Consider the following 22,579-nt stretch of genomic DNA (forward strand, 5'->3'; position numbering starts at 1 on the left):
TTCTCAAGGGCAACTAGGAATGGGCAGTAAATTCTGGCCTTGCCAGCGACGCCCACATCCCGGAACAAATAAAAACCTTTATTTTAAGAAAGACTTGCATTTCTATAGCGCCAGATGTCCCAAAGCACCTTACAGCCAATTAAGTACTTTTTTTTTGAAGTGTAGTCACTGTTGTAATGTAGGAAACGTGGCGGCCAATTTATGTACAGCAAGCACCCACAAACAGCACTGTGATTATAATCAGATAATCTGTTTCTTAGTGATGTTGATTGAGGGGCAAATATTGACCAAAACACCGGAGACACTAAGCCACTGAGATATAATATATGCTCATCTAATATACTTAATATACATAGAGGTGTATATATTGCAGAATACAGTCACAGATCCCACGCATTATAAAATGGGAAATACCAAAACCACATGTGTAATTTACTCTACACTGTCCCATTAATCTCTCTCAGGGCAGGTACAGCACGGGTTAGATACAGAGTAAAGTTCCCTCTAGACTGTCCCATCAAACACCCCCAGGGCAGGTACAGCACAGGGTTAGATACAGAGTAAAGCTCCCTCTAGACTGTCCCATCAAACACTCCCAGGGCAGGTACAGCACAGGGTTAGATACAGAGTAAAGCTCCCTCTACACTGTCCCATCAAACACTCCCAGGGCAGGTACAGCAAGGGTTAGATACAGAGTAAAGCTCCCTCTACATTGTCCCATCAAACACTCCCAGGGCAGATACAGCACCGGGTTAGATACAGAGTAAAGCTCCCTCTACACTGTCCCATCAAACACTCCCAGGGCAGGTACAGCATGGGTTAGATACAGAGTAAAGCTCCCTCTACACTGTCCCATCAAACACTCCCAGGGCAGGTACAGCACGGGTTAGATACAGAGTAAAGCTCCCTCTACACTGTCCCATCAAACACTCCCAGGGCAGGTACAGCACGGGCTAGATACAGAGTAAAGCTCCCTCTACACTGTCCCATCAAACACTCCCAGGGCAGGTACAGCACGGGTTAGATACAGAGTAAAGCTCCCTCTACATTGTCCCATCAAACACTCCCAGGGCAGGTACAGCACGGGTTAGATACAGAGTAAAGCTCTCTCTACACTGTCCCATCAAACACTCCCAGGGCAGGTACAGCACGGGTTAGATACAGAGTAAAGCTCTCTCTACACTGTCCCATCAAACACTCCCAGGGCAGGTACAGCACGGGCTAGATACAGAGTAAAGCTCCCTCTACACTTTCCCATCAAACACTCCCAGGGCAGGTACAGCACGGGTTAGATACAGAGTAAAGCTCCCTCTACACTGTCCCCATCAAACACTCCCAGGGCAGGTACAGCACGGGTTAGATACAGAGTAAAGCTCCCTTTACACTGTCCCCATCAAACACTCCCAGGGCAGGTACAGCACGGGTTAGATACAGAGTAAAGCTCCCTCTACACTGTCCCATCAAACACTCCCAGGGCAGGTACAGCACGGGTTAGATACAGAGTAAAGCTCTCTCTACACTGTCCCATCAAACACCCCCAGGGCAGGTACAGCACGGGTTAGATACAGAGTAAAGCTCTCTCTACACTGTCCCATCAAACACTCCCAGGGCAGGTACAGCACGGGCTAGATACAGAGTAAAGCTCCCTCTACACTGTCCCATCAAACACTCCCAGGACAGGTACAGCACGGGTTAGATACAGAGTAAAGCTCCCTCTACACTGTCCCATCAAACGCTCCCAGGGCAGGTACAGCATGGGTTAGATACAGAGTAAAGCTCTCTCTACACTGTCCCCATCAAACACTCCCAGGGCAGGTACAGCACGGGTTAGATACAGAGTAAAGCTCCCTTTACACTGTCCCCATCAAACACTCCCAGGGCAGGTACAGCACAGGTTAGATACAGAGTAAAGCTCCCTCTACACTGTCCCATCAAACACTCCCAGGGCAGGTACAGCACGGGCTAGATACAGAGTAAAGCTCCCTCTGCACTGTCCCATCAAAGACTCCCAGGACAGGTACAGCATGGGTTAGATACAGAGTAAAGCTCCCTCTACACTGTCCCATCAAACACTCCCAGGGCAGGTACAGCACTGGTTAGATACAGAGTAAAGCTCCCTCTACACTGTCCCATCAAAGACTCCCAGGGCAGGTACAGCACAGGTTAGATACAGAGTAAAGCTCCCTCTACACTGTCCCCATCAAACACTCCCAGGGCAGGTACAGCACGGGTTAGATACAGAGTAAAGCTCCCTCTACACTGTCCCATCAAACACTCCCAGGGCAGGTACAGCACGGGCTAGATACAGAGTAAAGCTCCCTCTACACTGTCCCATCAAACACTCCCAGGGCAGGTACAGCACGGGTTAGATACAGAGTAAAGCTCCCTCTACATTGTCCCATCAAACACTCCCAGGGCAGGTACAGCACGGGTTAGATACAGAGTAAAGCTCTCTCTACACTGTCCCATCAAACACTCCCAGGGCAGGTACAGCACGGGTTAGATACAGAGTAAAGCTCTCTCTACACTGTCCCATCAAACACTCCCAGGGCAGGTACAGCACGGGCTAGATACAGAGTAAAGCTCCCTCTACACTTTCCCATCAAACACTCCCAGGGCAGGTACAGCACGGGTTAGATACAGAGTAAAGCTCCCTCTACACTGTCCCCATCAAACACTCCCAGGGCAGGTACAGCACGGGTTAGATACAGAGTAAAGCTCCCTTTACACTGTCCCCATCAAACACTCCCAGGGCAGGTACAGCACGGGTTAGATACAGAGTAAAGCTCCCTCTACACTGTCCCATCAAACACTCCCAGGGCAGGTACAGCACGGGTTAGATACAGAGTAAAGCTCCCTCTACACTGTCCCATCAAACGCTCCCAGGGCAGGTACAGCATGGGTTAGATACAGAGTAAAGCTCTCTCTACACTGTCCCCATCAAACACTCCCAGGGCAGGTACAGCACGGGTTAGATACAGAGTAAAGCTCCCTTTACACTGTCCCATCAAACACTCCCAGGGCAGGTACAGCACGGGTTAGATACAGAGTAAAGCTCCCTCTACACTGTCCCATCAAACGCTCCCAGGGCAGGTACAGCATGGGTTAGATACAGAGTAAAGCTCTCTCTACACTGTCCCCATCAAACACTCCCAGGGCAGGTACAGCACGGGTTAGATACAGAGTAAAGCTCCCTTTACACTGTCCCCATCAAACACTCCCAGGGCAGGTACAGCACAGGTTAGATACAGAGTAAAGCTCCCTCTACACTGTCCCATCAAACACTCCCAGGGCAGGTACAGCACGGGCTAGATACAGAGTAAAGCTCCCTCTGCACTGTCCCATCAAAGACTCCCAGGACAGGTACAGCATGGGTTAGATACAGAGTAAAGCTCCCTCTACACTGTCCCATCAAACACTCCCAGGGCAGGTACAGCACTGGTTAGATACAGAGTAAAGCTCCCTCTACACTGTCCCATCAAAGACTCCCAGGGCAGGTACAGCACAGGTTAGATACAGAGTAAAGCTCCCTCTACACTGTCCCCATCAAACACTCCCAGGGCAGGTACAGCACGGGTTAGATACAGAGTAAAGCTCCCTCTACACTGTCCCATCAAACACTCCCAGGGCAGGTACAGCACGGGCTAGATACAGAGTAAAGCTCCCTCTACACTGTCCCATCAAAGACTCCCAGGACAGGTACAGCATGGGTTAGATACAGAGTAAAGCTCCCTCTACACTGTCCCATCAAACACTCCCAGGACAGGTACAGCATGGGTTAGATACAGAGTAAAGCTCCCTCTACACTGTCCCATCAAACACTCCCAGGGCAGGTACAGCACTGGTTAGATACAGAGTAAAGCTCCCTCTACACTGTCCCATCAAAGACTCCCAGGGCAGGTACAGCACAGGTTAGATACAGAGTAAAGCTCCCTCTACACTGTCCCCATCAAACACTCCCAGGGCAGGTACAGCACGGGTTAGATACAGAGTAAAGCTCCCTCTACACTGTCCCATCAAACACTCCCAGGGCAGGTACAGCACGGGCTAGATACAGAGTAAAGCTCCCTCTACACTGTCCCATCAAAGACTCCCAGGACAGGTACAGCATGGGTTAGATACAGAGTAAAGCTCCCTCTACACTGTCCCATCAAACACTCCCAGGGTTAAATCCGTCTGTCTGAGTGGATTGAATGTGGGAGGCTAATCCCACCATTCACAATTGACGAGTCTCTGTTTTACACAGCACTACACTAGAGACAGGCACCTTATGCAAGGCACACAATGGAGCAGTGGTGGCTCAGGAACAGGGACAGGGACAAAAGAACATGGTTAGTATAAAAGCATCTTAAGCTGCTAAAAGAGGATGAGTTGGCTGTTTTTTCACTTGATGGAGGGACGGGCTCCTCCAGCCTTGGGTCAATGTGCTTTCCTGTTCTGACATAAAGTGAAATAATATAGTGGACCTCCAAAGCAAGTGTAAGATATTCCTTGAGATGATGCAATTTTATTTTGATTAGACTGACCCCATTTTGTATTAACCACATACTAAATATTCTCCATCATTTGTTGTCCCAGAGTCTAACTCATTCCTTCCCAGTTGAGTTCTAACATTCAGTCCATTCCTTATTAAAGGGGAAGGTGGGTCCGATTATCCGGCCAGTGTCATGGTATCTCAGGGTTCTGTGTAGCTTGACCTTGAGGTTGTGGTTCCTACTGTTTTTTGAGGAGTTGCTCTGGGATGGATGGAGACTTGCCCATCAGTGAGATCATGGAGTGGCCTAGTAAGGTGGGAAATGCAACTCTATGTACTTCTCTGGAGATAAGACTTTTTTTTTAAGTCAAGCCGGATTTTTGTCTTTTTTTTTCAGTATAAAGTGGGGTACTTTGAATAAAAATGACTCCCCCTTAAAGTAATTACATTTCTACATAGCTGTCGGATTGTGGTCTTTACATACTATTTAAACACATCATGGACTAGCACCATTGCCTTCACAAGCACTGTAGTTATCATGTGAATTGTGCCTAGATCCAATGGACCAACCCTTTCCCGTTCAATCCCAACTTAAAGATTTCCACTAGACCACTCTCTTCCCTTTCAATCCCATTGAATATAATTTGAATGGACCAAACCCCTTTCCTTTTGCTCCCAATGTATAGAATTCCAGTAGTACACCCCTTTTCCATTCACTCCCAACATATATAGATGCGGGAGGGTGGGAGGAGGCTTGTGTGGCGCATAAACACTGGCATGGATCAGTTGGGCTGAATGGCCTATTTCTGTGCTGTAATTACTTTGTGATACTTTGTAACCCTCTTCCCATTCACTCCCATTGGCTAGGGAAGGACAGTCAGCTGCAGATTATAACGATATCCAATGGCCCTTGCTGGGCTTGGCTCTGATGCCTGCCCCAGCTGAATAGCCTTCTGACACTCACTGCCCATATTCGCTGCAAAGAAATTGCTGAATTGGTTCGTTCTTTCCACAGATTACAATAATGCGGAGCCAAGAAGAACATTTCTTGGTGAAGTAGCCATAAAGTGAGCGGTCTTCAGCTGTTTAAATATTTGTCTTTCGGTTTAGTGTCATAGTCGCATTCAAGGCTCAGTACCTCCTCCTATCAAATGGTGAGATGATGCTGTGTCATGTGGTCTCGTGTCTCTTCAGTGTAAGTCACATGTATCCTGTAAATCACCATATGCTATCCCATCTGTTTACTGAGTGTCACATGGTAGCCTATATGTTTATTTAAAGTCACATGGTATCCCATTGTTCTGTGAGAGTCACATGATAAGTACGTTCCTTCAGTGGGAGTCACATGATACCGTATCACTTCAGTGGGAGTCACATGATACCGTATCCCTTCAGTGGGAGTCACATGATACCGTATCCCTTCAGTGGGAGTCACATGATACCGTATCCCTTCAGTGGGAGTCACATGATACCGTATCCCTTCAGTGGGAGTCACATGGTACCGTATACCTTCAGCGAGTTAGGTGGTATTGTGTCCCTTGAGTCTGATTCGTGAGACACATAGCCAATCCAATTTCAGTCTTCCAGTCGCCTCCTCCATATCCAAACCAAATCAGTCTGGTAAATCTAGTTCATCTTGTTTGAATGACAAAGAATGGCAGCTATGTTAGATTAAGAACATAAGAACATAAGAAATAAGAGCAGGAGTAGGCCTTATAGCCCCTCAAGCCTGCTCCGCCATTCAATAAGATCATGGCTGATCATCGACCTCAACTCCACTTTTCCGCCCGATCCCCAAATCCCTTGATTCTCTTAGAGTCCAAAAATCTATTGATCTCATCCTTTGAATTTACTCAACGATTCAGCATCCACAGCCCTCTGGGGCAGAGAATTCCAAAGATTCACAACCCTCTGAGTGAAGAAATTCCTCCTCATCTCAGTCTTAAATGGCCTACCCCTTATCCTGAGACTATGCCCCCGAGTTCTAGACACTCCAGACAACTAGGACAGTAACAGTCAGGGAGTGCAAACGGGAGAGGAGTGACAATCTCTGGGGTCGGATGACATTAATAAATAGGCACGCACTCTGCAACAGGCAATCTGGAGTAGGAGCCCTGGCTGATTCTCCGCCCCTCCCTTCTCCCCCCCTCACTCCTCCCCAGGCCAATCGAAGAGACCTGACGTGCTCCCGGTGCTGACCCATCAGATTCAAACCCCTCAATGGCGGTGAAATTGCTCTTGGACGGTAGGGCAAGACTGGTGATAGCGAATTGGCAGCCCGTTTTACACCCCACGTGGTTTTCTACCGCCCAATCTCAATTTCACCTCCAGTGAGTTTCTCCTTGGTAGGAAATTGATGGGACTGAAGGCCGATAAATCCCCAGGGCCTGATAATCTACATCCTAGGGTACTAAAGGAAATGGCCCTAGAAATAGTAGATGCATTGCTGATCATCTTCCAACATTCGATGGAATCTGGAACAGTACCCATGGATTGGAGGGTAGCTAATGTTACCCCACTATTCAAAAAAGGTGGTAGGGAGAAAACGGGGAATTACAGACCGGTAAGCCTGACATCGGTAGTGGGGAAAATGCTAGAGTCCATTATAAAGGATGTAATAGCTGAGCACTTGGAAAACAATGACAGGATCGGACAAAGTCAACATGGATTTACAAAAGGTAAATCGTGCTTGAACAATCTACTGGAATTTTTTGAGGATGTAACTGGTAGAATAGATAAGGGAGAACCAGTGGATGTGGTGTATTTGGACTTTCAGAAGGCTTTCGATAAGGCCCCACATAAGAGATTAGCATGTAAAGTTAAGGCACATGGGATTGGGGGCAAGGTATTGACTTGGATAGAGAACTGGTTGGCAGACAGGAAGCAAAGAGTTGGAATAAACGTGTCTTTTTCCGAGTGGCAGGCAGTGACTAGTGGGGTACCACAGGGATCGGTCCTTGGACCCCAGCTATTCACAATATATATTAATGATCTAGACGAGGGAACTAGATGTAATATCTCCAAATTTGCAGACGACACAAAGCTGGGTGGGCGTGTGTGCTGTGAGGAGGATGCCGAGAAACTCCAGGATGATTTGGACAGGTTGGGTGATTGGGCAGAAGCATGGCAGATGCAATATAACGTGGATAAATGTGAGGTTATCCACTTTGGTGGCAAAAACAGGAAGGCAGATTATTATCTGAATGGCAATAGATTGGGCGAAGGGGAAGTGCAACGAGACCTGGGTGTCCTTGTGCACCAGTCGCTGAAGGTAAGCATGCAGGTGCAGCAGGCGGTTAAGAAGGCAAATGGTATGTTGGCTTTCGTAGCGAGAGACTTTGAGTACAGGAACAAGGATGTCTTGCTGCAGTTGTACAGGGCCTTGGTGAGACCACATCTTGAGTATTGTGTGCAGTTTTGGTCGCCTTATCTGAGGAAGGATGTTCTTGCCATGGAAGGAGTTCAGCGAAGATTCACCAGGCTGATACCTGGGATGGCAGGAATGACGTATGAGGAGAGATTGGGTCGATTGGGCTTGTACTCGCTGGAGTTTAGAAGAATGAGAGGGGATCTCATTGAAACTTATAAAATTCTGACAGGACTGGACAGACTAGATGCAGGAAGGATGTTCCCGATGGTCGGGGAGTCCAGAACCAGGGATCACAGTCTAAGGATAACGGGTATGCCATTTAGGACAGAAATGAGGAGGAATTTCTTCACCCAGAGAGTGGTGAACCTGTGGAATTCTCTACCACAGAAGGCAGTAGAGGCCAATTCATTAAATATATTCAAGAAGGAGTTGGATATATTTCTTAAGGCTAAAGGGATCAAGGGGTATGGGGAGAAAGCAGGGACAGGGTACTGAATTTGGATGATCAGCCATGATGACATTGAATGGCGGAGCAGGCTCGAGGGGTCGAATGGCCTACTCCTGCTCCTATCGTCTATGTTTCTATGTTTCTATGTTTCTAACATGCTCCCAGGAATCTATTAGCCTAAGGCGATAGGTCAGAAGGCAAACTAGATCGACCTTGGGTCTTTTTTGTCTAGCAATTCCTAAGTTCCTAAGAGGCGGCTTGATAGAGGTGTTCAAAATTAAAAGGGTTTTGACAAGGCACATTGGGAAAGATTATTCCCACTGGTTGGTAAGCTGGTAACTCAGGGGGTTTAATTTCAGTATCATCATCAAAAAAAAAATGAAGTGACAGGTTGAAGCAGAATCCAGAATGGCTTTGAAAAGGAAGTGGATAAATAGTAGAAAACGAAAAAGGATACGGGGAAAGGGGCGGGGAATAGGACTGCGGATAGCTCTTTCGGAGAGCCAGCACTGATTCGATGGGCTGAATGGCCTGGAACACGCCACGATTCTCTAATCCAATGGCACATTGATTGATCCATGCATTGGTGGGAATATGAAGCCATTGCCTTGCCCAACATTGGGGTGTTTAGATGACAGAGTTCACCTCAGAGAGGGGGACCTGTACACAAATCTATTACACTCCTGCAATGCATGCCGCTTTCAGCTGATTTCTGGCTTTTCACCCCTGGTACCCTAAGCAAAGTCCTTCCACCTGGTGATCGCTCTTTGTGTGATAAAGAATATTGACCCTACATTTCCCTTCTATCCACTCCCAGCTGTGCCTCCTGATCCGAGTGTTGTCATCTCACTTGAAGTCATGTTTTCTATTTCCCTTTTCCATTCCCTGGCAATGTCACTGGATGAGCTCACCAATTCTCAGCAGAGAGTTAAACCTGAAGGGAATGTGGGGGGTCTGAGATGGTGCTGCAATGCTGTAATGTTGATTCTCTGCACCCAACTTCCCTTGCGAGCAATGTTCCCCCATGGTTTTTCTTGGGTCGGGCGGCCCATTCAAAAGTCCGCGTATGCACGTTTTTTTTTCCAATGTAAAAGCCAGCTCACCGGCTGCGCGGGACCCCCAGAGCACTCCGCGGCCACGCAGCTTAAAGGGAACATTGCTGGCGAGCGAGGGTCATAAATATAAGATAGTCACCGATAAATCCAACAGGGAATTCAGGAGAAACTTCTTTACCCAGAGAGTGGTGAGAATGTGAAACTCGCTGCCACAGGGAGTCATAGAGTCATAGAGTCATAGAGTTTTACAGCACAGAAAGAGGCCCTTCGGCCCATCGTGTCTGCGCCGCCCATCCATCCCTGTCCAGTCTAATCCCATTTTCCAGCATTTGGTCCATAGCCTTGTATGCAATGGCATTTCAAGTGCTCATCCAAATGCTTCTTGAATGTTGTGAGGGTTCCTGCCTCTACCACCCTTTCAGGCATTGAGTTCCACATTCCAACCACCCTCTGGGTGAAGAAGTTCCTCCTCAAATCCCCTCTAAATCTCCTGCCCCTTACCCTGAATCTATGCCCCCTTGTTATTGACCCCCCTACTAAGGGGAAAAGTTCCTCTTTATCTACCCTATCTATGCCCCTCATCATTTTGTACACCTCAATCAGGTCCCCCCTCAGCCTTCTTTGCTCCAAGGAAAACAACCCCAGCCTGTCCAGCCTCTCTTCATAGCTGAGGCGCTCCATCCCAGGTAACATCCTGGTGAATCTTCTCTGCACCCTCTCCAAAGCAATCACATCCTTCCTATAGTGAGGCGACCAGAACTGCACACAGTACTCCAGCTGTGGCCTCACCAGCGTTTTGTACAGCTCCATCATAACCTCCCTGCTCTTATATTCTATGCCTCGGCTAATGAAGGCAAGTATCCCATATGCCTTTTTAACCACCTTATCTACCTGTTCCGCTGCCTTCAGGGATCTATGTACATGTACACCAAGGTCCCTCTGACCCTCTGTACTTCCTAGGGTCCTACCACTCATTGTGTATTCCCTTGCCTTATTTGTCCGTCCAAAATGCATCACCTCGCACTTTTCAGGGTTAAATTCCATTTGCCACTTTTCCGCGGTTGAGTGGTTGAGGTGAATAGTATAGATACATTTAAGGGGAAAGCTGGATAAACACATGAGGGAGAAAGGAATAGAAGGATATGTTGATGGGGTGAGATGAAGAGGGGTGGGAGGAGGCTGGTATGGAGCATAAACACCGGCATGGACCAGTTGGGCCGAATGCCCTGTTTTTGTGCGGTATGCGCGATGTAATTCTATGTAGGTGTTGTGAAGCAATAGATCACTCACTTTAATGAGGGAAAAGAAAAATTATATGTTAAGATAGAGCTGCGTGTACATTGCACAGATCTGACTTAATGTTAATGTGTCTCGCACAATGTCTGAGAAAGCTGTCAAACCTGTTGTGAGTCAGCGCGTTACACATTCCAGTCAGTGATGCTGAATGCAATGCTTTGAGAATTCGAGGAACAAGGTCACAGCCCTAGTTTCTGTTCATTCGGTTAGACTACAGGGCACCGATTTCAGACTGGTAGCTGCCAAGGTGTTTCAGAGGCTTCAGACTGCAGTTGTACGGCCGACTCCTGCATTGAATCCCGACATTCCAAAACTCAGCCGCCCCGTGTCCTAACTCGCACCAAGTCCCGTTCACCCATCACCCCCGCTGTGCTCGCTGACCTACATTAGCTCCCGGTCCGGCAATGCCTCGATTTAAATATTCTCAGCCTTTTGTTCAAATTCCTCCATGGCCTCCTCGCCCGCTCCCTAGCTCTGTAACCCCCTCCAGCCCTACAACCAATATTCCCTTTAAGCGGCTGCGCAGCTCTCTAGACCTCCAACGCAGCCGGCTTCTCAACGAGAGAAACCGCGCATGTGCGCTGTGTTGAATGGGCCGCGTAGCCCCTTAAAGGGGCTGTGCACTCAAAAGAAAATTAACGGGAACATTGCCTACAACCCCCCCGAGATCTCTGCGCTCCTCCAATTCTGGCCTCTAGAGCATTCCCGATTTTCATCGCTCCACCATTGGCGGCCGTGCCTTCAGCTGGTTAGCCCCAAGCTCTGGAATTCCCTCCCTAAACCTCTCCGCCTCTCCACCTCTCTCTCTTCCTTTAAGACGCTCCTTAAAACCTACCTCTTTGACCAAGCTTTTGGTCACCTGTCCTAATGTCTCCTTATAAGAACATAAGAATTAGGAGCAGGAGTCAGCCGTTCGGCCCCTCGAGTCTGCTCCGCCATTCAATAAGATCATGGCTGATCTTCTACCTCATCTCCACTTTCCTGCACTATCCCCATATCTCTTGATTCCTTTAATATCCAAAAATCTATCAATCTCTGTCTTGAATATACTCAACGACTGAGCCTCCACAGCCCTCTGGGGTAGAGAATTCCAAAGATTCACCATCCTCTGAGTGAAGAAATTTCTCCTCATCTCAGTCCTAAATGGCCGACCCCTTATCCTGAGACAGTGTCCCCTGGTTCTAGACTCTCCAGCCAGGGGGAAACAGCCTCGGTGTGGCTTGGTGTCATATTTTGTTTGATAATTGCTCCTGCGTAGCGCCTTGAGACATTTTACTGCATTAAAGGCGCTATATAAATGCAAATTGTTGTTGTTGCTGACATCAGTGTAATCACACGCGGGAGAGAATATCGGAGCAGGGTAACAAAAGTTGAATGAGAAAATCAGATCGCTCCCTTGTCCAGAGTAGGATGGTATCTGAAGCAACACTGACCGACAGTCTCCCTGCCACCAAGTTGGCCCCGATTTTGGCCCAGAAATTCGGGTCCCAACGTGTGAGTAAGCACGGCGTACTCACGCGTGGACCCGGTGGAAGTGCCGGTTTCTTGCATGCACTACGCATGCGCGGGAAACCGGAATTTCCGATCCTCTGAACGAAGGGGTTCAGAGGTCGAACGCGTGCGCGCGGGAGTCTGCGCGTGCACGTTGAACTTCCTTTTTTTTTACAGGTTTTTCCGTGCGTGAAGCCTCTACATTTTACACATTAAAAAACCAGGCGTAAGGACTTCATTTTAAAAAGTAAGTGGTCAATTAATTAAAATTAGAATTTTTTTTCCACAGGTTTATTATTTTTAAATACTTTAAAGTAACGTAAGTGTATTTTTAGCCCTTTTTTTAATAAAATTATTTTTTTCAAAAATTTAAATTATTGTTTAAAATAGTTATTTAATGTTATTTACAGTTTATTTAAAAAGTGTGATTTTTAAAAATATTTATTTGAAGGGTAAGTACTGTTTTGGGGGCCGGAGTTTTCATTCGTTTGACAGTTCTTTCTGTCAATCTCATGAATGGGATTTTCCCTCCACCGATTGGTTGCCCATGGCTCACGTGATCCCAGCGGACGCATCGCACTAACTACACCGCTGGGTCACGCAAGCACAGCGCGCCGGGAGCTGGACCGGGCCACAGACAGGAAATCCACGCAGGCCCAGGCCTCAACTGCCGGCGCGCTAGGTAAGTGTAGGTCAGGGGCTTGCACCCGCGGGAAGCCCCCGACACGAATTTCTGGGCCTTTAACCCCAGCTGGATTGCCCGCTCAGGCCTGAGTTAAAATTACAGTTGGGTCTCAATGATGTCATCGGGCCGCAGCCTGTATATTTAGAAATATTCTTTGATGTAATGTTTTCCTGACTGACCTGTTTGGACACCATTCACACCTTTGATTGCTGTGATTATCTCTCTGCCGAGGTGTGATAAATGGCAGTTGGAAAGATTACCTGTAAACATCTGACATTATTCTCTGACTATATAAGCTGTGTCTTTATGCATTTCTCCACTTCACCTGACGAAGGAGCAGCACTCCGAAAGCTTGTGATTTCAAATAAAGCTGTTGGACTATAACCTGGTGTTGTGTGACTTCTTACATTTGTATATTTAAAGAGGGACCCTGTTGGCTCCGGGCGTCTGTCCTTGCTGCCTGCTCAGGAAAACGGGTTAAAATCAAATCAAATCAAATCAAATCAACTTTTATTGTCATTGTTAGTGCACAAGTGCAGTACAACGAAATGTAGGCTTGCGGCTCCCGAGAGTGTACAATTTGGATTAGGACACTTAAACATTTCAACATACATACATTTGTACATATATATTAGCATAAATATGACCATAATAAAGTGCATCGGCAGATGTGCAGGCTTTAGTGTTTATTTGTGGAGTTCAGTAGGATCGTGGCGATCGTGGCGGCTTTCGGACAGGTAAGAGCCAGGGGCGTTGTTAACCGCCCGCCCGCCCGCTAGGTTTCTGCTGAGCGAGTAGGGTTAAAATGGCCCCTTGTCACACCCTTGTGACACATCCCATCATTAGTTTTCTACCTGTTTTATTGTGGTTTAATTATCACAATCCTGTCGCCTGTGTAATACTCATTGACACCCACAGAATAAACAAATGAGGGTGTGTTAGAAAAGGACCTTACTCTGTGCTGGGCCCGCTTAAACCTTGACGTCTGTTTTGAACACAAATAAAAAATGTTTTTCGTTCTCCCCTGTGTCACAACTTCACAGTTTGAAATATGTGAGGTGACCCAATCTAAAATCAACAGGGACTGGGATAGTTTAGGACCAGGGTGGGGAGGACCAGGGAAGGGACAAAAGCTTCTCATGTTCATTTTGAATGAAAATTCATTAAAAGCTTAAATAACTGATCACTCAGTGCTGGGGGGGGGGGGGGGGGCGGAATTAAGTTCTTGGGGTTAAAGAGCAGGGGAGTTCTCCCCGGTGTCCTGGTCAATATTTAACCCACAATCAACATCACTAAAAACAGATTATCTGGTCATTGTCACATTGCTGTTTGTGGGAGCTTGCTGTGCACAAATTGGTTGTAGTGTTTCCTACATTACAACAGTGACTACGTTTCAGCAAGTACTTCATTGGCTGTAAAGCACTTTGGGATGTCCTGAGATCATGAAGGACATTGTAGAATTGTAAATCTTTCTTTCTTTACAGGCTTGCTGGCCGGACTTTTGCCGGTCCTCAGAGTGTGGGTTTGGAGGTGGGACCGCTGTCAAAATTGCAAAGATTGACAGCGAGTAGAAAACCCGCTGTCAACCCACCTCCAATCAATCTTCCCAAGTGTCGGGTCCCCGATTTTGCTCATGGACCCGATACCTAGCGGCGGGAAGAGGATTATAGCCACTTACCTGCCTGTTAACAGGTACTTGATATTTGTTAACAGGCTCTTTCTCAATTTTACCGCTTCTGCCTCGGGTTCCCCGATGTCTGGACACCACGCCAGGTAAGTGTGGCATGTTGTGAGTCTGCTGTAATGCTTCTGGATTGATGACAGCTGCAGAAGTGGTGTGAAGGATCCAATGGTGCACTGGTGAGTTTCAGAGGTAAGAAAATGTTGGGAAAATCATTTTTAATGCATTTAGACTTTTCTGTAGGTAACAAGTTTTGAATTGGCTGTCTAGTCCCACCTCATTGGGAGAACCTCTCTCACCAGCGACAGATCGCTTCTGTAACCTCATCTGCAGCTGCCATCTGTTCTAGCCTAAGGAGGGAGTCACTGGAGAGCCTGGGTGCAAGAGCTCACCTTTGTACAGTGTTTGCAGCACCCCAATGCTGTCAAAAACGGAGAAATCAGCTGTCAAAAAAAATTGTGCGTGGTCCCTTTAAGAAAACTGGCAGATGACGCATCATCAAATGACGTCATCTGACACCGGCTTCCTCTTAATTGGCCGGCAAGCCCGCAGGGCGGGCTTAACAAGGTCAATCAAGAGAAAATGACGTCTGTAGGCTGGAAGCAGTTGGGGGCAGGACTGGAACCCGGAAACCACCTGACCCACACCCAACCCGCCTCCATTTACAAACTCGCGGCCGCTGTTTCCGATTGGGTTAACACATGCGATTTAAAAAAAACGAACGGATGAATTTAGTATAAACACGTTGCGTGTTGCTATCATCAGAACATATTCCCATATTTTCTTTTCCCAATATTTTTCTCTTCAATGTACTCCTCCAATTCCCATCCCTCTCTCTGTGGTTTACCACTCCTTCTGGTGCTGTCTTGTGCCATGGCTGTCACCCTTCATCCAAGTTTCTTAAGTAAATACAAAAACAATACTGAGTGTGTATTGACACCAATGTGTTAGCCAATGAGTTGGTGGGACGTTCCTGGGATGTGGGCGTTGCTGGCAAGGCCAGCATTTATTGCCCATCCCTAGTTGCCCCTTGAGAAGGTGGTGGTGAGCTGACTTCTTGAACTGCTGCAGTCCGTGTGGTGAAGGTACTCCCACAGTGCTGTTAGGGAGTTCGTTCCAGGATTTTGACCCAGCGACGATGAAGGATCGGCGATATATTTCCAAGTCAGGATGGTGTGTGACTTGGAGGAGAACTTGGCAGTGATGGTGTTCCCATGCGCCTGCTGTCCTTGTCCTTCTAGGTGGAAGAGGTCACGGATTTGGGAGGTGCTGTCGAAGAGGCCTTGGCAAGTTGCTGCAGTGCATCTTGTAGATGGTACACACTGCAGTCACGGTACGCCAGTGGTGGAGGGAGTGAATGTTTAAGGTGGTGGATGGGGTACTTACGGCAGGAAGTCACAGCTAACAGAGTCTATTTACTAATCAAACAGCAAACAGAGTCTATTTTACAACAAACAGAATCTATTTAAACAGAGTCGCTACAACCTAAAGCAAACAGAACTCACGACCGAAACTCTTGTATAAAAGCAGGATTATTTCTCCAGCAGTGAGTGGTGGATAGTTACAGAATGATGTGCATAAAATCAATCCCAGTCACTTGCAGCAGTGCGGTCTCCAGGTGTGACTGGTGGGGGAATTACCCAATCATTTCCATTCTGTGCCAGGACCGGTGGAGTCACTATATGCAGCCATATATAATATATATATATTGCTACACAGGGTTGACCAATTGTTGGACATCCTGGTGAGATGTATGTTGGACATCTTGTGGAGTTAAGGGTTAACAGTCAAACTTCTTTGTATCTTGGAGCAACAGGCTCTCCAATATAAACTGGATAACTTTGAAGTGTCATGAGGAGAAAGCATTGCTTGTCTTCTGATATGTAAAGTGCTTGTGTAAGGAGATAAGTGTTAGTAATAAAGTGTAGCTCTCGGGTAATGCAACCTGGGTAGAGAATCCATTAGCTGCAGTATAGAAAGCCGACGGTTGGTTAAGCTTTTTCTTCAAAGGTGTCACCAACTGTTCAATCAGCAAGTCTTGCTTAGGGGAAGTAGCTTTGAAGTAAACAACTGCAAGTGTTTACATGAATTGTCTGTCTCAAAGGATTTGGGAATTGATACGTCATGCAGTCTTATCTATATTTTCCTTTGATGTAGTCAAAATATGGTGTCTAAAGGAGCGTGGTTTTCAACAGGATCGGAAGGACCTATTTCCCTTAGCAGAGGGGTCAATAACCAAGGGGCAGAGATTTAAAGTAATTGGTAGAAGGATTAGAGGGGAGTTGAGGAGAACTTTTTTCACCCAGAGGGTGGTGGGGGTCTGGAACTCACTACCTGAAAGGGTGGTCGAGGCAGAAACCCGCTCCGCATTTTAAAAGAACTTGGATATGCACTTGAAGTGCCGTAACCTGCAGGGCTACAGACCAAGAGCTGGAAAGTGGGATTAGGCTGGATAGCACTTTTTCATAGAAACATAGAAACATAGAAGATAGGAGCAGGAGTAGGCCATTCGGCCCCTCGAGCCCGCTCCGCCATTTAATGAGATCATGGCTGATCATCCAAATTCAGTACCCTGTCCCTGCCTTCTCCCCATATCCCTTGATCCCTTTAGCCTTAAGAAATATATCCAACTCTTTCTTGAATATATTTAATGAACTGGCCTCCACCGCCCTCTGTGGCAGAAAATTCCACAGGTTCACCACTCTCTGGGTGAAGAAATTCCTCCTCATTTCAGTCCTAAATGGCCTACCCCTTATCCTTAGACTATGACCCCTGGTTCTGGACTCCCCGACCATCGGGAACATCCTTCCAGCATCTAGTCTGTCCAGGCCTGACAGAATTTTATAGGCTTCGATGAGATCCCCTCTCAATCTTCTAAACTCCAGTGAGTACAAGTCCAATCGACACAATCTCTCCTCATACGTCATTCCTGCCATCCCAGGTATCAGCCTGGTGAATCTTCGCTGCACTCCTTCCATGGCAAGAACGTCCTTCCTCAGATAAGGCGACCAAAACTGCACACAATACTCAAGGTGCGGTCTCACCAAGGCCCTGTACAACTGCAGCAAGACATCCTTGTTCCTGTACTCGAACCCTCTTGCTACGAAGGCCAACATTCCATTTGCCTTCTTAACCGCCTGCTGCACCTGCATGCTTACCTTCAGCAACTGGTGCACAAGAACACCCAGGTCTATTTGCACTTCCCCTTCTCCCAATCTATTGCCATTCAAATAATAATCTGCCTTCCTGTTTTTGCCACCAAAGTGGATAATCTCACATTTATCCACATTATAGTGCATTTGCCATGTTTCTGCCCAATCACCTAACCTGTCCAAATCGTACTGGAGTTTCCCGACATCCTCCTCACAGCATACCCTCCCACCCAGCTTTGTGTCGTCTGCAAATTTGGAGATATTACATCCAATTCCCTCGTCCAGATCATTAATATATATTGTGAACAGCTGGGGTCCTAGGACCGATCCTTGCGGTACCCCACTAGTCACTGCCTGCCACTCGGAAAATGACCCGTTTGTTCCAACTCTTTGCTTTCTGTCCGCCAACCAGTTCTCTATCCTAGTCAAGTTCTCTATCGGCCGGCTCAGACACAATGGGCCGCCTTCTGTGGCGTAAATTTCTATGATTCTATAGTAATTCGGAGGGCGCGAAAGATATGGAAACCGTAAAGCCACTCTTTTTACACAGTTAGACTGATCACCTTTTACTGTGTAAAGTCTGTTCCGTATACTCCATAGATAAGACTACATGACGTATCTATTCTCAAATCCTTTGAGACAGGCTATTCATTTTAACACTTGGGGGGAAAAGTTCAGTTGTTTGCGCCTCCCGTTAGCGCCTTAAGAGGGCGCTAATGGGGCGCAAAGCAACTAGCGCCCGGGTGCGGCGATGTTTGCGCCGCTCGCGAAATTAACTAGACATATTGCGGCGGCGCTAAACACTACCGCCACGATCTCCTGCGCTGGCAGATCGTGACATCAGTCGAGTGCGCAATGCCCCGTTAGCGCCCCGGACCGGATATTGAGTGGCGCCCCCTGCCTTACCGCCTGCCGCTAGCAACGACAGGTTGAGGGGAGTGTTTTGCTGTCAGGAAGGGACTGGGGGAGCGCTATTTAAAGGCGACCGCTTCCTGCCTTTTTTTGTCGGTGACGTTTTTGCACCACGCATTCTGAGAGAGAGAGAGAGCGAGAGACTTCTGGAGAGATTCAACGCTGTGTGAAGGAGTTTTGGGTACTGAGCAGCACTTTGCAGGTTCATTTTGATTTGCCCTTCCTTGCTTCGCCAGCGCTCTGAGGTAGCGCCTCGCTCCACGGCCTTTGCACCTTAAGAGAGGTGTGTAGCGCCTGATTTAGCGCTCCAATCACCTCCAGGGGCGATAAAAGCCAAGTTTGCTGTCGGAGGCGATAGTTAGCGCCAGGCGCTAAACTTTGCGCACAGCCGATAATGGCCCCCCAAACGGGGCAATACTGAATTTTTCCCCATTGTAGTTGTTTACTTGAAAGCTTACTCGAAACGTGTTGTTGTGAACCAGAGGAGGAAGGAGGTTGAGTGTGAGCACCAACCAACTGCACCTTAAATAGAAGTGGCAACAGACACACTGCAGATTTTCCCAATCCCATCCCTCAATTACAGAGCAACGGTGTAGTCGGGTCCACTTTAATTAGAAGATGTACCGTGGCTACGGGTTTCACTGCGCGTCACAAAGAAAACTCCTTTCTGTTCGGGGTGGGGGTTAGATGGGCCTGTTATTGGGGGGAGGGGACACAGTAGGCGGGGCTGTGGGCATGGCAGGGGGAGACTGCCCAACCGCCCTTTCCAACGGCGAGGGGGACAGAGCCATTTTGAGTCCCGGGCCTCTCGCTGCAACAGAACTGGCGAGCCGAGGGCGGCAAATTGGATTAGGACAGAAAACGGTCTCGGGCAATCGCGCAAAAAAAAACCGAACCGATAGCAAATCGGCAGCCGCTATTACTCGGCGGCCCGATTCACCTTTCCATTGGCTTGGATGCCAATTCGCTAGTCCCCCGTTTTGTGGCAATTTCACCCCTCTCCCCCCCCCCGCCCCTCCCATAGTGTGTTAGCCCCTAACTCCAACTCACGCTCCCATCTCGAGAAGATCCTCTCTGGCGAATTTGTCCTTCTAGCTCTGCTGTCACAGAGAGGCAGCGGAGACGGGTTATATCCAGAGGACTAGAATACAAGGGGGTAGAAGTTATGCTGCAGCTGTACAAAACCCTGGTTAGACCACACCTGGAGCACTGTGAGCAGTTCTGGGCACCACATCCTAGGAAGGATATATTGGCCTTAGAGGGAGTGCAGCGTAGGTTTACCAGAATGATACCTAGACTCCAAGGGTTAAGTTACGAGGAGAGATTACACAACTAGGGTTGTATTCCCTGGAATTTAGAAGGTTGAGGAGTGATTTGATCGAAGATTCCAGGCCAGAACTTCGGGTCCCCACGGGTGAGTACGCGTTGGGTACTCACGCGTAGGCCCAACGAAAGTGCCAGTTTCGTGCATGCACTGCGCAGGTGCGGGAAACCGGAACTTCCATTCCCTTGAAAGAAGGGGTTCGGAGGTCGAATGCGTGCGCCGGAGAGGCAGCACGTGCGCCTGGAACTTCCGTTTTTTTTACAGGTTTCTCCGGGAGGGTAAGTCTCCAGCAGCTACGCTTGTAAAAAGCAGTCGCAAGGCCTGCTTTTAACAAGGTAAGTGGTGAATTAAGTTAAATTAAAACATTTTTTCCACAGGTTTATTATTTTTAAATACTTTAAAGAAAGGTAAGTTTATTTTTAGCCCTGTTAGAAACTGTAATTAATTTTTCCAAAAATTTTAATTATTGTTTAAAATAGTTATTTTATGTAATTTATAGTTATTTTAAAAATGTGATTTAAAAAAAATGTATTTGAAATTTTAGTGATGTTTTGGGGCTGAATTGTATTCATAGATTTGACAGCTCTTCCTGTCCAATCTATCAATACAGATTCCCTGCTACGATTGGCTCTCCATGACTCACGTGATCCCAGGGGACGCTTCGAACTAACTGCGCCCCTGGGATACGCAAGCACTGCGCGCCGGCAGTTAGAGGAGGCCCAGGATCAGAATCCCACCCGGGCCCACAGCACAACGGCCGGCGCGCTAGGTAAGTGCAGGTCGGAGGCTTGCACCCGCGGGAAGCCCCCGACCTGAATTTCTGGGCCATTAAGGGGAACTGATAGGGTAGATAGAGAGAAACTATTTCCGCTGGTTGGAGATTCTAGGACTAGGGGGCAGAGTCTAAAAATTAGAGCCAGGCCTTTCAGGAGAGAAATTAGGAAACACTTCTACACACAAAGGGTGGTAGAAGTTTGGAACTCTCTTCTGCAAACGGCAATTGATGCTGGGTCAATTGTTAATTTTAAATCTGAGATTGATAGATTTCTGTTAGCCAAAGGTATTAAGGATATGGGGCAAAGGCAGGTATATGGAGTTAGGTCGCAGATCAGCCATGATCTCATCGAATGGCAGAGCAGGCTCGAGGGGCTAAATGGCCCACTCATGTTCCTATTAATTGTCTATTAAGATATCGGTTAAAAAGGTATAAAGTGCTGTACAATACATGAAGGGTCACCTCAAATGGAGGCTGGGTGTGCAGGCATTCGCAAGTCAAAGACAGAATGAGGCACGGCTGCCATTTTGAGCTGTAGTCTTCTGAGGCCAGAATTAACAAACCGAAATATCGCATAATCATCCTGGTTCGAGTGCCCCTCCTCCGACCAACCAGATGCCTGTGGAAAGCCACCAGCTGGGTTGAACGGTGCAGAAGGCGTTCCACTCAAACAGAAAGACATTTTTTGCAGAGCATCCCCCTCAGCAGATTAAAATAAACGGGATAGGAGGCCGTGATCTGAAGGATTGATCTGCGGAGGGAGCTGGCTCGATGGGCCGAATGGCCTTTCCTTCTTCTGTGCTTTCCTGACCTTCTGGACGTCTCTGTTTGGAGTCCCTTTCAGCTGCCCCGTGCGTTATATAAGTTTTAAAAATAAAAACGAGGTCTAGCCGATAGTCCCAACAACTTCGCAATTAAATAAAAAGGAACTTCTTTAAAATCTGTTGCTCGGTAGTGTCAGTATGAGATATAATTAGTTTGGAGGCAAAAGTAGACCTGTTTCCAGTGGCAGGAGGGCCGGTAACCAGAGGACACAGACTTACAAGAATTGGCAAAAAATCCAGAGGGGGAGATGAGGAGAATGTTTTTTACGCAGCGAGTTGTTGTGATCTGGAACGCGCTGCCTGAAAGGGCGGTGGAAGCAGATTCAATAGTAACTTTCAAAAGGGAATTGGATAAATACTGGAAGGAAAAAAGTTGCAGAGCTCTGGGGAAAGAGCAGGGGGCAGTGGGACTAATTGGCGCGCTCTTTCAAAGAGCTGGCACAGGCACGATGGGCCGAATGGCTTCCTTCTGTTCTGTATTGCTCTATGCTTCTCATCGGGCTCCCATTTGCGATGTCCTCACTTTCCCTGAAGCCACTTCACACAAACTCCGACGGTGCCCAATCAAAACAGCTGCACGATGCTCTTAAGATACGCTTCTGCCTCCCAGGGCTTGCGTGCGAACGATGCCCACCGCGTCGCGCTTTACCACCACGTAAAGGTGAACTTGTAGAGGAACTCACAAGGCCGCGTGAGGAAGCCTTTCCCGGCCTCGTGCGGCCTGTAGGAGGCGGTGTAGCCCTTGCTTTCGATGTCCAGTTTGATGCAGTGTAGCAGGTCGGAGATGGTGGGCGGTGCCTTCCAGGGGCCAAACCTCACCACCGATTCCTTGTCCGTGTCCAGCCCGTTCACCGCCTCCTGGCACTTGGCCGCGTCCTCCTCGTTCCTGACCACGCACACCGTCACCACGCTGTGCCGCGAGGCCACGGCCTCCGCCCTGGCCACCCGCGCCATCACCTCGATGTTCTCCTGGTAATTGGGCACCCTGGACAGGAACTGCCTCCGGCCCACCAGCTCGCCGAAGAGCTTGGGCGAGTCTTCCAGCAGCTTGGCCAGCGGCTCGATGTCGTAGTACAAGGCCTCCCGGTAGAC

At 47.9% G+C, this 22,579-nt stretch overlaps 1 protein-coding gene across 1 annotated transcript in view; it reads right to left on the bottom strand.

The window, feature by feature from the left end:
• Window positions 1–21,850: 21,850 nt before the first annotated feature.
• The window catches only part of kctd14 (potassium channel tetramerization domain containing 14), a 1,121-nt gene continuing 392 nt past the window's right edge, over window positions 21,851–22,579 (bottom strand). Inside the window, exon 2 of the mRNA XM_085998316.1 lies at window positions 21,851–22,579. This exon is cut by the window's right edge and continues 225 nt beyond it. Coding sequence (XP_085854442.1) covers window positions 22,133–22,579 — 447 coding nt within the window. The 3' untranslated portion in view covers window positions 21,851–22,132.

This window comes from Somniosus microcephalus, chromosome 10, assembly GCF_052327205.1.
Source record: "Somniosus microcephalus isolate GS21.2 chromosome 10, FLI_Smic_1.0, whole genome shotgun sequence".
Taxonomy (NCBI): Eukaryota; Metazoa; Chordata; class Chondrichthyes; order Squaliformes; family Somniosidae; genus Somniosus; species Somniosus microcephalus.